The 14,287-nt window shown below is 33.8% G+C and overlaps 1 protein-coding gene across 1 annotated transcript in view; it reads right to left on the reverse strand.

Annotated features, from left to right (window-relative positions):
- LOC129231483 (zinc finger protein ZIC 4-like) overlaps positions 1 to 8,887 on the reverse strand; it is a 71,164-nt gene extending 62,277 nt beyond the window's left edge. The window contains exon 1 of the mRNA XM_054865812.1: positions 7,870 to 8,887. Within this exon, the coding sequence (XP_054721787.1) occupies positions 7,870 to 8,887 (1,018 nt within the window). The remainder of the gene's footprint in view (positions 1 to 7,869) is intronic.
- Between the last annotated feature and the right edge of the window lie 5,400 nt (positions 8,888 to 14,287).

Consider the following 14,287-nt stretch of genomic DNA (forward strand, 5'->3'; position numbering starts at 1 on the left):
TCCATCAAGTGCGCCCACTTTGTGTCAGTGTTCCAACTTAATGACAAAGTAGCCTTTTGGGCTACGCAGCAGCTGTTGAAGTGCAAATAAAATTTCAAAATTTTTTTTTCACAGTGCAGCACTATCTTGTGGAAAGCGATGTCTGTTGCTTCTTTTTTTCATAACAAAAGATTTAAATGCTTCACATTGCTCCTGCATTGTCGGGAGAGTGTCGTGTGAAACAACTATTTCTACATGCAGTCAAGTGCCCATACTTAGGACAATAACCTAACTTACGACATTGTGACGATTTTTTTTTTTTTTTTTTTTTTTTTGAGTGCTTGTACACCAGTCAATGTTCTACCTACCAGTAAGAAATAAATGGTACTACAGGATAAATTAATAGTTATATTTTGAGTTTATTATGAGTTAAACTTTGATGCTTCAGTTTTATGCTTAAATTTAACTATTCTGAAATTTTCAAAAAATGTTATTTTTAAGTATGGAAAAAACTTTGGTTACCTACGTTAACTGAGCAGAATTTTTGAAAACTTTATTTAGACTTCTCGGCTACGTACTTGTGCATTATTTGGGCACATTCATTTCCACTTAACTGATTCAGTTTAAATTATTTATTCATGAATTTGCGAAATTGTACATGCGCTCCTAACTAGGGACACTGTTCCGAATTTGGGTACAGTGAAACCTGTGTAAGTCGATTACTTGCAGTTTGTGCTGCACTACTTTAGTGGTCAACTTAAACGGGTGGTCAACCTATAGAGGTCGAATTGTATGATATAGATCTAATTCTGTGCCTGAAAATAGCGATCAACAGACAGGTGTTCAACTTACAAGGATGGTCAACTTTACAGGTTTTATTGTAGAAAGCCATAAAAAAGTCTGTGAGAAGTATTGAGTCATTAAGTTGTATAATTGTATTAAGTATAATGCAGTTATTATTACTTTTTTTTAATAATGACTATTTTAGTGATAATAAATGCGCTATACCGTTACAGAACAGAACATTTGTCCGTGGTAAAAAATTGGAATCTGTCGATGAACTCATTTTACCAAAATAAGACTAACGTTTGTTCTCTTAAATGAAAATGTGTCTCAAAGTCTAGATGAGATCAATTTATTTGTGGTGAACCTCGCGCATATTGAGGGAATGAAAATGAATGTTAAAACATGTGAAATGAAGAATATAGAGGTCAAATCAGATGCATAAGGAATTATTAGAACTCACTAGATATTTTTGTGTTTCCAAATGTAGGGGGAAACGCGGAAACATTACGTTCAAAAAAATGAAGTAATACAATCAATATTTTCAGGGGCAAGTTTGCATTCTGAAATTTGAAAGCATACAAGACTATTGTTTTCATCAAATGTTATTTTTTCTTTATTTATAATTGCAAAATAAACTTGTTTAAAATGATAATGAGTGTCCCAAGTTAGTATTTGATGCTGCATACATAGAAGAAAATTCAAAATGTTATGTACAGTCGAGTGCCCAGACTTGGGGGAGTTTTGAACTTTAACCTTTAGTAGCACATTAATCATATGTTTTCCATTTGAACGAAGTATTCTATTTTTAGTATGTGCCTTAGTGATGTGCAGATATGTCCCTTTAAAAATAAAACAAAAAGATGTTCATTGTCCCCAAGTTAGGGACCCCGCTCCCTAACCTAGAACCCTTTACATTTTGATCTTTGTTTCATGCATGCAGCAATAGATAATCTTTTGGGACACCAACCATCATTTTAACGAAGTTTTTTTTTTTTTTTTTGCAACTCAAAAAAGAAAAAAATATCATTAGATAGAAATAATATAATCTTGGAAACGTTCGAAGATTTAAGAATGTAAACTTGCTCCTGAAAATTTGAATGTCTCCCTAGGGATCTTAATTCTTTTTAATGTAATATTTCCACGTTTCTCTCTATATTTTGAAGCATAAAAGCTATTGTGAACTCAAATAATTCTTAATGCAGCTGAGTTTTAGCTTTCCATGTTTCTCATTTCACATCTTTTCACATTAATTTTCATTCCTTCATAATACGTAAAATTCACAACAAACAAATTTGTCTCATTTGTACTTTGAGAATCATTTTCATTAGTAGAACTAATATATATAATATTTTGGCAAAACGTCTTCTGCTCATCAATAAATTCCAATGTTTTTTAACAATGACAACTTTTCTGCCCTATTACTGATGACACATTTATTTTCATCAGAACAGTCACTCATTTAAAAAAAAAAAATTGTATCTATACTTTTTACTTAATACAATTATCACTTTATTTCCATAATATTTCTTTTGACTTTTTATGCCTTAGTACTCTAACTTGGAACAGTGTATAAAGTTTGGAGCGTATTTGCAATTTCTCAAATTTATGAATAAATTAGTTAAACTAAATTACTTAAGTAGAAACGAATTAAAGCACAGGTACATAGCCGAGATGAAATGTGAAACAAATTCAAAGTATTACTGCTCAATTCGCATTGGTAACCAAAGTTATTTCCATACTTAAAAATCGCACGATTTTTCGAAATTTTCAAAACCATTAAACTAACCCATAGAGCTGAAACATCTAAGTCTAGAATTCATAGCCTCAAAAGATAGCTATTCATTTATTCTGTAACACAATGTATTTCTTACTGGTGAAATACTGACAGGTGTATCAGTACTGTCACAAGTAGGGGTACTTGACTGCATCCATAGTTAGGGGGGAGAATACCTTACTTAGAACTTTTTTTTTTTTTTTTTTTGAAGGAACATATCTACACATTCAAATCTAGTCTTGAGGTAAAAAACTAAGGATCTTCCAGAAAATTGAATAATTTGCTTAAATTGGAAACGCATATATGCTACGGTAGGTAAAAGCTCAAAACTATCCCAAAGTATGGGCACTTGACTGTATTTGAAATTATCGGAAATTTAAGATTGTATTTGTATGACATTAAAGGTTAATAACCCGAACCGGCGATTGTACAAATTGCTTTGTTTAAGTGTTATGTCAAAGTTGTTTCTTAGTGGGAAAACGTGCTAAAACTTCGTGCCACCAATTTTCATAACTGGAAATGCATTATTTCAATACTTTGCTTTGTTTCTCAGTGATATACAGTTCCATACTTCTGAAAACTTTGGCCTGTTTCAAATATCGAGAAAAAGATAGGAAAAAGATTATCATACCGGGACAACATAAACAAATGTAAATAATTAAATTTAAAGACCGTTGGCTCCGCCTTGAAAGATTGGGAATAATTTGTTTCGAACTAATTTTAAGTAATGAAGACATGGTAATTTCGCTTGTTTATGTCTTTCATCTTTGGAGAATTCGTCAGTCTCTTTGCCTGACAGCTTTTTTTGCTTGAACTCAAATGCTTAAGGAAAAAACAAAAGGCCTTTTAAAATGTTTCAATTTTTTAACAAACTTTGTTCAAAAGGTAAAAAAACATACGACATTCAAAGTTTGGGGAGCTTATTCCATTTTTGTTACTTTATTTCTTTCTATTCCTGATAAAAAATACAGCTTTATATGCAAATTAAATTTTTAAGCCAGATCCATTATGTTTTTTAACCAAGAAAATTTTTATTTCAACATGTCATTTTCTACGAAGTCAAAGACCGTGGTCTTTAAGAGTTTAATTAAGCTCCGTTATTTATTTATTTTTTCTTAGCATGACTCATAAATAATGAAAAGTAGTCTGAAAAATAGTAAGTAACAAAGATAGCCCCTCTTAAATATTTCTACAGGAAGCAATACCTCTGAAACTATTAAAAAAAAAAAACATTGTCAACGCCGTGGAGAGGGAGATGCATGTGGGAAGCAATTTCTGGGGCTCACCACTCTCGGAATAAAGAAAACTTGATTTGATTTTACGGAGCATTTAACAAATATTACTCTTGACAACTGAAACCCCGCGTGAGTGAGAAAGTTTGGGATGAGTAGTGGAGAGCGCATTTTCCTTCTTGCCCCGGGGTCCGGTCTGGCACTCGGCGGCTTTCGTCATGATAGTACACCAATTTTCCGGTTAAATAGGGCATGGGGTTTTAGAAAAGGATTTTTTGGGGAGGGAGGAGGAGAGGGTATATTGCGTATGTAAACACGTTTGTCTCTTAAAACTTATGAATAGTGTAAGTATTTTAATGATAATTACTAATCATATTTTCAAATATGTCGTCATTATGGATGAAGATTTGAAACTTAAAAGTTAAAGAGATACACTGTTTTTTAATTAATGTTTGAGATATATGGATGTCTCACTTGCCAAATTGATTAACTCCATAAAACAATAAGTCGAGAAAAGTGTTGAAGAAGATCGTGTTATCCATAGGAGTGAATAGGCCTTAGTGTTACATTTTCTGTCATTACGTGGTCAGAAATGAACTTAACCAAAACTTTAATACAAAATCACATGCTAAGCATTGATAAATCACTATTACAGCAGAAATGAGGATTTTTTTAAAAAGTTGAGTTAAACGATTTGGCAATTGAAGCATTAGCCCCACAACTGATAAGAGCTTCCAGTTCTTCCCTTATTAGTTTTGTTCTGGCTGAGCTCTTGAAATGTATAAGGGCAATTCCGCGAGTAACTGATTGGCATTTTAAAACAAAACAGCGAGCAAGATATACGTTATACAGAAGAAATCTTAGTCTGGATAAGTGAATTTTTTAAGCTCAATTTAGCGACATAATTGAATTCATAAAATACATTTTTGATGATTTCAGACGAGTTAAAAAAAAAAGAATGGTAACTGACTAACATGCAACTTTCATTACTGTCAGTCAGTTACCACATTTTTAACATTTTTCTTTTTAAATCATCCAAAATGTAGCTTGGGAATTCAATTGTACTAATGCACTCTGCTTGAAAAATTTAATAATTCACGGGAAGAGCTCTTTCGTGTGACCAATATTTTGCGTTGAAGATTACAAACCGCTTCCTGTTTGTTTTTAAAAATGTTAGTCAGTTATCCCAGGAATTGCACATGAACAAATTATGGGGACTATTAAATTTCTACGTAAAGGCTCTTTTACATAAAAATTCCGAAATTTAAATCCAATTCCAATGCACAAAGCTACCGCATCATAAACAATAAAGTGTGTAAGAAACTTATGGTCAGAAAATATGCAAAGTACGGAAAGTTTGTGAAAAGGATTTGCAATAAGTGGACTAAAAAACTTAAGCTGAGCTGTTTATTTTAAAGCCATTAGCAAGATTTAAGCTAATGGATTGAAAATGGAATGAATCGATATACCATTCTGAAAAGGGGGTAAAAGTAAAATTATATGTTTTGCTACAATAAATTTACCTCTATAATTCCACTAATGTAGCGACTATGTGGTGGAAAAGCAAAAATTTGCATACTCTTAATTTCATTAATCATTTACATGTGTTTTTCATTAAATGAATTCAGCATGATATTGTTCATATTGATCTTATGCTCCGGAACCCTTTAAAGCCCTCAATTAGCTGTTTATACAGAACAACTAATTTGTTTCCCACTTTTTAAGTTATTGAACAGTAAGACGGTAGCAGTAGCAAAATACACATTTTAGGCCTTTTTGTAACTGGATCATAGCAGAATAATAACAGGTAAGAGGTGTTACGAATGGAAAAAAAAATAGACTCACCTCTATTTCTTTTTCAATAATGTATTTTGCCTCTTAAAATCAAGATCATGAGAGCGGAAATTACGAATTTTGCTTAAGAAATTGAAAAATTAACAAAATAGTTACAAAATAAATGATTAGTTTTAAAATCTGCTTTTAGAAAAACAATGCATTTGAAAAAGTTAATGAAAACCCTAGACCCAAGTAGCATTGAATTCCTCAAACTTCTCATTACAATAAAAAATCGAAATAGCAATTACGGTTTCGATCTGTTTTCTCGTCACATGAAAGTCACTAAAAACCAAAAATATAATGTTCCGACAATGTTTATTTTTTTGTTGTAAAGAAAAGCATCAAAGAGGCACATTTCACGTTTAAAACTAATGTCCCCGAAATGAGCCCCCCCCCCCCCCCTCCACACACATATAATCTAATATGAAAGCAATTTTAAGTTGGAAGCATACAAATTTTGACTTGTGCCAAATAGTGCTTGAGGTAATTCAAATAATTTCAATTGTGTGTGTGTACTGTGTCGGAAAGAGATCCCCCCCTCCCTCCGTACCTTTAATTTTCCAATACTGACTATGAAACACTAATACAAACTTATAAGTTAAATAACGTTCAAGTTCAAGTGATAAGTTAAGTAAATATATGTAGTTGTGGATTTGAGCGCTGATTTTTTGACTGGACAAAATTTGTGATCGATCATCGATCAAGTTGTATTTACTAATAATTTCAAATCAACTTTTATGTAACTTATTAATGCTTTGAACTTGATATTTATATTGAAGAATGCTCATTACAAATCAACGGATTAGGCACTTCAATATAATTTAACAAGTACATTTCAGGTTAATTGGAACTTCAACTTTTAGATGTATTTAATAAGTCAGCTAAGACGTCGTAAAAAAAACTAAAAGAAATACTTTTAATTTTGATTGATGTGCCAGTGCAAGATATAAAGCAAGTCTAGCGAAAGCTGAAAATGTAAGCAGAGTGGCTACAGATGGGAAAATACAGTTATATTTTTGAAAGTAGTTTAGCTGTGTCAAAACATATACGTGTAATTGGATATATTACTCAAAAATGATCAAATTTTAACTGACTTTTTTTCACTTGCGTTACTTTCTTTAAAACACATAACATTTCTTTTTAACTCAAATATTTCTTTAAAAAAAAGACATCTAAAAATTGACCTTGATAATTTTTGGAAAAAAGGAAGCAATATTTTAACTCTGAATGATGACCAATAATGCATTGACCATAAAACTTATTATGACGAAAATCAACAATGTTCGGTGAGATTTAAATTCAGGTGTGGATAATATAGCAAACAATCACTGTATATGAATAATTGAATCTTTAAAGCTTTAAAAATGTGATTTCAATTTCCTTCCAAAAGTAAACATCAGCTTACATGATTTTTAAGCAAAAAGTAATTTAAAGAATAACTCACCAGAGATGACCAACCAACTTCACTCATATATAACAATCCATTAGTGTAAATAAAACTTGCGTATCGTCCTCACATTGCACATGTTTCATTTCAAAGTTCTTCGATTTTTTTCTTGTACAGTCAAACTGTTGTTTACAGGGTTGAATCATTTTCTTCCCTTCGTAAGAACAGAGCATTTCCGAATAAAAATTGAATCTTACCAATATCTTCCTACAACACTTACGAATTCTCAGTCTTAAGAAGGAATAGGCACTCACCTTAAACAAGGTTAACCGATTATCATCGACATTAATGGATAAAAATCTTACCTCGTATTTGTTTACATCACCTTTTTATTATTATTTCATGTCTTGAGTTGAATTTTAAAAGGAATATTATCGGTGACCTCTCGGTCTTGATATCATGCAAAATATAAACAAAATAATGATAGGTTTCAATTTATTGTTATCTTTCCAAGCAGTTGAACGTCGTAATGTTAAAACCTAAGCCTCGGAATAAACTCATTGTATTACTGTCTGATTTTCCAAAATAAAATGAATCGCAAACGCTCCAACAAGACAATCAGAAGTTCAAAGAATCTAAATTTTCGTCGATTATTTTACTTACCCTCTCGAAAAGGCTTATTAGAACTGCGTTCTATATTATAAGTAGTAAGGTTTATTATACTGCGAGTTGAATATTAATTTAACATTTAAAAATTTGAATTTAGCTTAGGAGTTAGGTTAGGGAAGATGTTTCTTCTTAAATGTTTTAAAAAGGAATATTGAAATCAAAATCTTATTAATGACAGTTTGATTTAAAGATAAACAAATACATACCTGTATGAGTTCGTTTATGTATCTTTAAATTCTCACTACGGGCGAATACTTTTCCACATCCTGGGAAAGGACAAGGGAATGGTTTTTCCCCTGTATGTACTCGAATGTGGTTAACTAGTTTATATTTGGCTTTAAAAGGCCTCGAGTTCCTAGGACAATCTTCCCAAAAGCATGAATGGTTCGTGCACTCAGGACCACCAACATGCTCCACGGTAATGTGGCTAACTATTTCGTGCATGGAGTTGAAGGTCTTGTTGCAAGGTTTCCTCGGATGTGGGAGGTCTTGATCAATCCAGTGGCAAGTCAATTCTTGTTTAATGGATTGTCTCATGTACCTGAAAAAAGCACCAGGCGCTGCCATGTGAGGCATATGTCCATAACTGCTTCCCATGAGGGAATCTGTTCTTGGTCCCATGTGGTTAAAAGAATCCGTTCTCCCGTACATGTCCGAACCAGGCAAAGAAAGGCGCATTTGTCCATGACTGTGAGAATGATGATCGAGACTGGGGAACAGAACATGTGAAGATGAAGTTGGATCTGCACCATGATGACTATGAAGTCCCGTCGACGTCGATACAAACATACCATGATGAGTTTGCGTTCCTGATGACAGAGGGTCATGGGTGGCCAAGTTGTTGGCCAAAGAAGGCATGTGGTCTCGTCGCAAAAGGAAGTCTCTCGCGGCATAGCTTCCCACATGATGGTGATGATGATGATGCGAGTGTGGAACACCATAGCCGTTACTCTGTGGACCATACTGATGAGTAGGCTGGGTGTGGTGGACGACATCTCCGGGCATCCCATGCTGGGGGCTCAGTTTGATGCTCCCCATGTGTCCGGATGAGTCGATGAAAGGGTTGAGCATGTCCGCAGGTGTCGCTTGGACTTCCTGGCTTCCCCGATGATGGACGGTCATTGCCTGAGAGAAAGGGAACCCTATTCCGTTAATACCTGCGTGCATGTGGCTCATATCCATAAGACGTAGGTTCCGTTTAGCTAAGCCGTTTAGCTGCTCCATTCGACAGCTACGAACCCGACAGCAGAGCCCCAGCACGCTGTTGCATGCTTTCACCTTCGCGATCTTGTACGGACTAAAAGTTCCCCATCAGTCGCGTGCTGACAGGCCGGGCGGATCCCGTGTCCAAACGAGCGCTATTCTCTTGTCCCCCCCACCAATTATTGGGTCATGAGTGTCGGGAGGCGTGGTCACTAACCTGCCCACCAATCCACGCAGCCGCCATCTCCGCAGAGTTAAGTATGCAGGGGGTGGTGCTCGACATGCATAAGCTGTCATTCAAATTCACAACCGAACAGTTTCGTTGCGCCGGTATTGCAAATGTTTAGTTTCCGATTCTCGAATGCATGATCGCGTTTCGCTTGCTCTCAGCGTGGTTTTAGATTTCATGCGACACTATTTGTTTAGTGATCACGACACCTCGGTGATAGATTAATTTCTGATTCGATGATTTATGGTGCTTTTTTTTTCTTTTTTTTTTGTGCTTTTGCAAAATGATTCTGATTTTGTTGAAAACTAATGGTTGAAATTGAATTATAACGAATAACATGTTTCTAAAAATAATCCCCAATCTTACGCTACCCTTGTTATGTTTTTTTTTTTTTCACTTATATTATGAGTTTTAGTGTATTAAAATATTTTTGTTAGCTTAAACATTTTTTAGACACAATTAATTTTTTTATCATTTGCAAGAATTTTCTGCATGCAAAGTTTTTTTCTAATGCATTCTAAGCATTCTTATTTTTTTTCTAATGTTTGTTCTCATTTTATTGTATTTACTTTAATTTTGGGGAAAAAATCTTATTCGAACTGATTATTTACATTGAAAAAACATTGCCAGCTAAAATAGTAATGATTATTAGTTAAAATGAACTAACATGTGAAAAAATTGTATATTTACTATCTCTTCTACATTTATTAATATAGTACTGTAATTAACTTTAGAGATTCCCGAATATTTCTTGATAATTTGTGTTTGTATAACACTGATGTTAAAATCTATAGTTAAAGATGACAATATAAAATGCATCATTTTTGTTATATTTTTTTATGTATATAACGTTGTCTGCAACGAACTCTTAATTTTATAATAAACTTAAAAGTTCAGTTGGAAAACAGTGTTTTACAATTTTCATTTGAAATAAAATGAAACAATTTCTGTGTTCACACACAATTTTTGTGTTCATACATAAATCTACAATTAAATCTTGATGATTCCGACTAACTAGATTTGGCACTTGGGGGGGGGGGGGATTTTCAAGAAAATCTAGTCTAAGGAGAGTTTTTGAAAGCACTAGCGTAGTCAGAATTTTCTTCCGGTGGGGGGGGGGGGGGTCCAGTTCCTTTTGCCTATATAGTGACCAGAACATGATACGAAAAAAAATTTGACAGTGAGTTGAGTTAAATATTTGGAGAAAAAAAATGTTTTCTTAATGTGACAGTTACTATGCAGTTTAAACTTTAGTATATACGTACGTGTATATGTTTCATTTTTAACAGCTTTTCCTTGAAATATGATGCCTATCCTGCATTTTTTAATCGTGTTTAAATGTGCCCCATTCTTGTTCTCATATACTCCCCACTATGGGTATACATTTGAATAGTTGAAGACATTTAAAAAAAAACTCTGTAGAGCAAATAAATAATTTATAAAAATCTTCTTTCCTTTAATTTTTTCCCCTGAGGAATTGATAATATTTTTTGAAAAATAAAGAAATGAAAAAGATTGTTCACATGTCCCTCTCCCCCTCTCCCTTTCCCCTACCTCTGGGCGTTGACCGTTGCTGGTGCTCAGTGGCGCACACAGGAATTTTGCAAGGGGTGGGTCCAAGATCGAAAGCCTCATTCTCATAAAATACCAGAATACGCCGTCAAACATATTGACTTGATTTTATCGTTTCTCGAGAACGAAAAACAGTAAAAAATAAACTATTGAATAAATAATTAGTATTAGTTAATGAACTATACTTAAATATATTACCAGAAAGCAAAATAATATACGCATTAACTTTTCTCATAATTAAAAAAATAGATTCAGCAAAGCAAATTCATCGTTGTGGACGCACCATAGGATTAAAGAAGTTCATAAAATGTCACTTAATACAATCTGTTATTACAAAACTAAAAACTTGGTTATTACAGTGTATTCATTTATAATCACCATTCTGCTTGTTATAGGCAATTTGTTATGGGAAAAGTGCTCAATATTTTTTAAAATCATTTAACATGAGGATTTTATTTTTTCACTTATTAGAACTGAAATTATTGTTACCTTTCGTTTGAAATTATTTTAGGCACAAAATACATAGAATCATAATCAATCGGGGAAAAAAGCAAGACCTATGGGAGGGGTCCGGACCCCCTGGACCCCTCCCTTGTGTGCGCCACTGCTGGTGCTAAAACACATTGATATGCTTGAAAATTGAACCTGCAACGACGTCATCAGAGTTTCTTTCAGACTTTTTGTTCCCGAAGGGAACTTTGAGCATTCGAAGGAGCTTAAGGATATATTTAGGGAGAAGAGGACCCTTCTCCTCCCTCCGAAATAAATTCTGCACTACCTACTCGGAATAAAATTTTAATATTTTTGGTTAACAACTTGCAAATTTATGAAAGGAGGGGTGGGGGACATTCAATTTCGAAAGCTTTTAGAAATGGAAACTAAAAACACGATTGCAGGCCATTTTCAGTAAAGTTAGAAGATAGAATGAGGTTCATGAACTCTCTCGTAGAAAATTTTCGGATCTCTGAAACATTAGAAACGCAATCTATTCTTACTTGAACGCAAGTTCAAGAGTTTTGCCCACAAAATTTTTCAAAATTAAGAGGTGAAAATATTTTTTAGAGGATTTGCAATGATTTTAAGAGCAGTTTAGGGTCGCACTCAGGGTAACCAGGTGACCCATGACACGAAACCAACCAACCATTAAATTAGTTCATGTGATTAATTTTAAGTTTGTCCCCAGCGGTTAATGTCATTCCCTCACAACTATCAATTTCCTTCCTAGAATCGAAACTTCTTTTGCAAAAAGTCTCGTAAACCAGAAAAACATTGCAGCATATTTGCGTCTTTAAGCTGTCCGAAATGTTTTCTTGGAATCTATATGAAAGCATAAAACCAGATAAGGTTTATTGCATCCGTCATTTCCTCACATCTGGTTTTACAGAAAAATAAAATAAAACAATGCATGAAAACTGAATAAACGTATTGTTTGAGGATATTTGTATGCGAATAAGCTCAAATATCAGCTAGGCACAACTACACTGTTAAAACCAGGGGTTCCAGACGAGAGAATATATTCCCCCTAAGGTGAAGGCATGGTACCGAAGGGTGCCATACTAGCCAGGAAACGCAGCAGGGGTGCGAAAACAGCAGACAATCGCAGAATGAATCGTTACGCATGCGCGTTGACTTCGACATTCATTCAACCACTTCAATATGGCGGACGCAGGATCAGTAGCTCGATGTTACGTTTACATTGAATTAAGTAAAATATTGGATTAAAACTCTTCTAGGATTAAAACTTTCGAGGATTCAACTCCAAAATAACAAGTAAGTACAGCTTTTGATCACTTTGTCGCTTTCAGGGCTTTCAAACATAGTTAAAAGTGTTTTTAAAAGTACGTTTACTGCTTTTTATTGTTTAACGGTTACTGTATAAACAGAATAGCAAGCGGGAAAAAATGAACTAAAAAATAAAACTCGTTCCGCCTAGGTTTTTTTTTTTTTTTTTCATTCAAGTGTTTGAATCATTTCCTGTTAGCGATTATCTAATTGGTGTTATTTTGTGAAGCCGATAATATAGCGTTAGAAATTTCTTTTGGTTTTTAAAAGTGGCGAAAAACTTCTAGTCTTTAAATTTAAATATGTTTGTGACAGCTCTTTGATACCAAGTAAAGGGGGTAGATATTTATTGTTTTATTTATTTTTAATATTACTGAAAAAAAAAATCATCAATACGCAGAATTTTTTGAAACGTTTTTAACGGCCCCAGAGTTGTTATTTTCATTATTATTATTTATTTTATTAATTTAAAGAAAAGGATAAAAATTTCACTGGTCCGTAATTCCTTTCATTTGCTTTTACCTGTCGTGGGTCAAAAGAGGATGAGAAACACTGAGTTAGAGCACGATCAGATGAATTAAAGCAACGCTTCTTAACTATGTTGAAAACTCTGAAATATGATCAAATGCTGTAATTACAAGTTTTAATCTTTTCCAGTGCTTAATTCAATGTGAAAAATGTCCAAAACGTAGAATATCATGAATCAAAACTAGATATATGTAAAAAAAAAAGAACAACTACACAACTGTATTCAAAAACACACACAATACGGAAGAGGGGGGTTAAGGATCTACAGTAGAAATCAGTAAGTGTGCCATTTTTCTCTCAGAAGGTTCTTTCTGGTCACCCCAGCTGCCTTTTAGAAGGTGCCTGTTTTTCACCCAAATAAGAGGTGCCATTTCGGCTCCATATTGGGTGTCGCTGGTGAACAAGCTTTTCACCCCTGAAAGGTGCCAAACGCAACCTGTAGTTTTAACAGTATACTATAATCCAATTTTAATTAATTTGTCATTCCCTCATTTGTGAGGGAATGACGCTTAAGTGAGGGTATAATGCTATTAAAAAAAAAAAAAAAAAAATCAGGACCAATTTTTTTTCACACAGCCCTTACATCTATCTATTATCTATTTCTATAGGTTTCATCTGATTCCACCCACTTTAATTTTTCGGAACTTAATAAGCTCTCAATGACTGTTTTTATGGAAATGACCCACATGCAAGATTTGTTGCGTCAATATTCAAATGCTTTAATGTTTTTCTCAATCTGCTTAAAAAATTGCTGTAATGTTCTTTTTAGATCTTATGATCGATATATTTTGCATTTCTAAGTATTAATCACGTCATCAATTATAAATACTAAGCGAATTGCACCTCGGTTTGGCTAATGCTTTTTTTTTTTTTTCAGTCAAGTGTGATCAAAAATAGTCAACATGTCTAATATTAGCCAAACCTGGCAACCCTGATTGCACTCCCCCCCCCCCCCAGAAAAATTTCCAAATGGAAGAGAACGCAAATGTTTGGTTAGCGTTAAGTGATCTCTAATGAAATTGGAGAGAAGGGTAGGGTTTGAGCCATCCCCTGAAAACTTTCCGGAACTGAAGTCCTAAAAGCAAGACTGTAAGCTATTTTTTGATGACGTCGGAAAAAGAAATGTGGTTGAGAACTCTCTTCTGGGAATTTTTTCGAAATTGTGGTCCTGGGAACTCAAGTACTGATGACCATCTTTGGTTTTATTAGGAAAATCCTCCTGTAATTTTATTTACTTATCATTTTCTTTAATCTAAAGTCCTAAAACGCAATTTTTCTCTATTTTTTTATGACGTTACAGAAAGAGATAA

This window comes from Uloborus diversus, chromosome 10 (genome assembly GCF_026930045.1).
Source record: "Uloborus diversus isolate 005 chromosome 10, Udiv.v.3.1, whole genome shotgun sequence".
NCBI classification, from domain to species: domain Eukaryota; kingdom Metazoa; phylum Arthropoda; class Arachnida; order Araneae; family Uloboridae; genus Uloborus; species Uloborus diversus.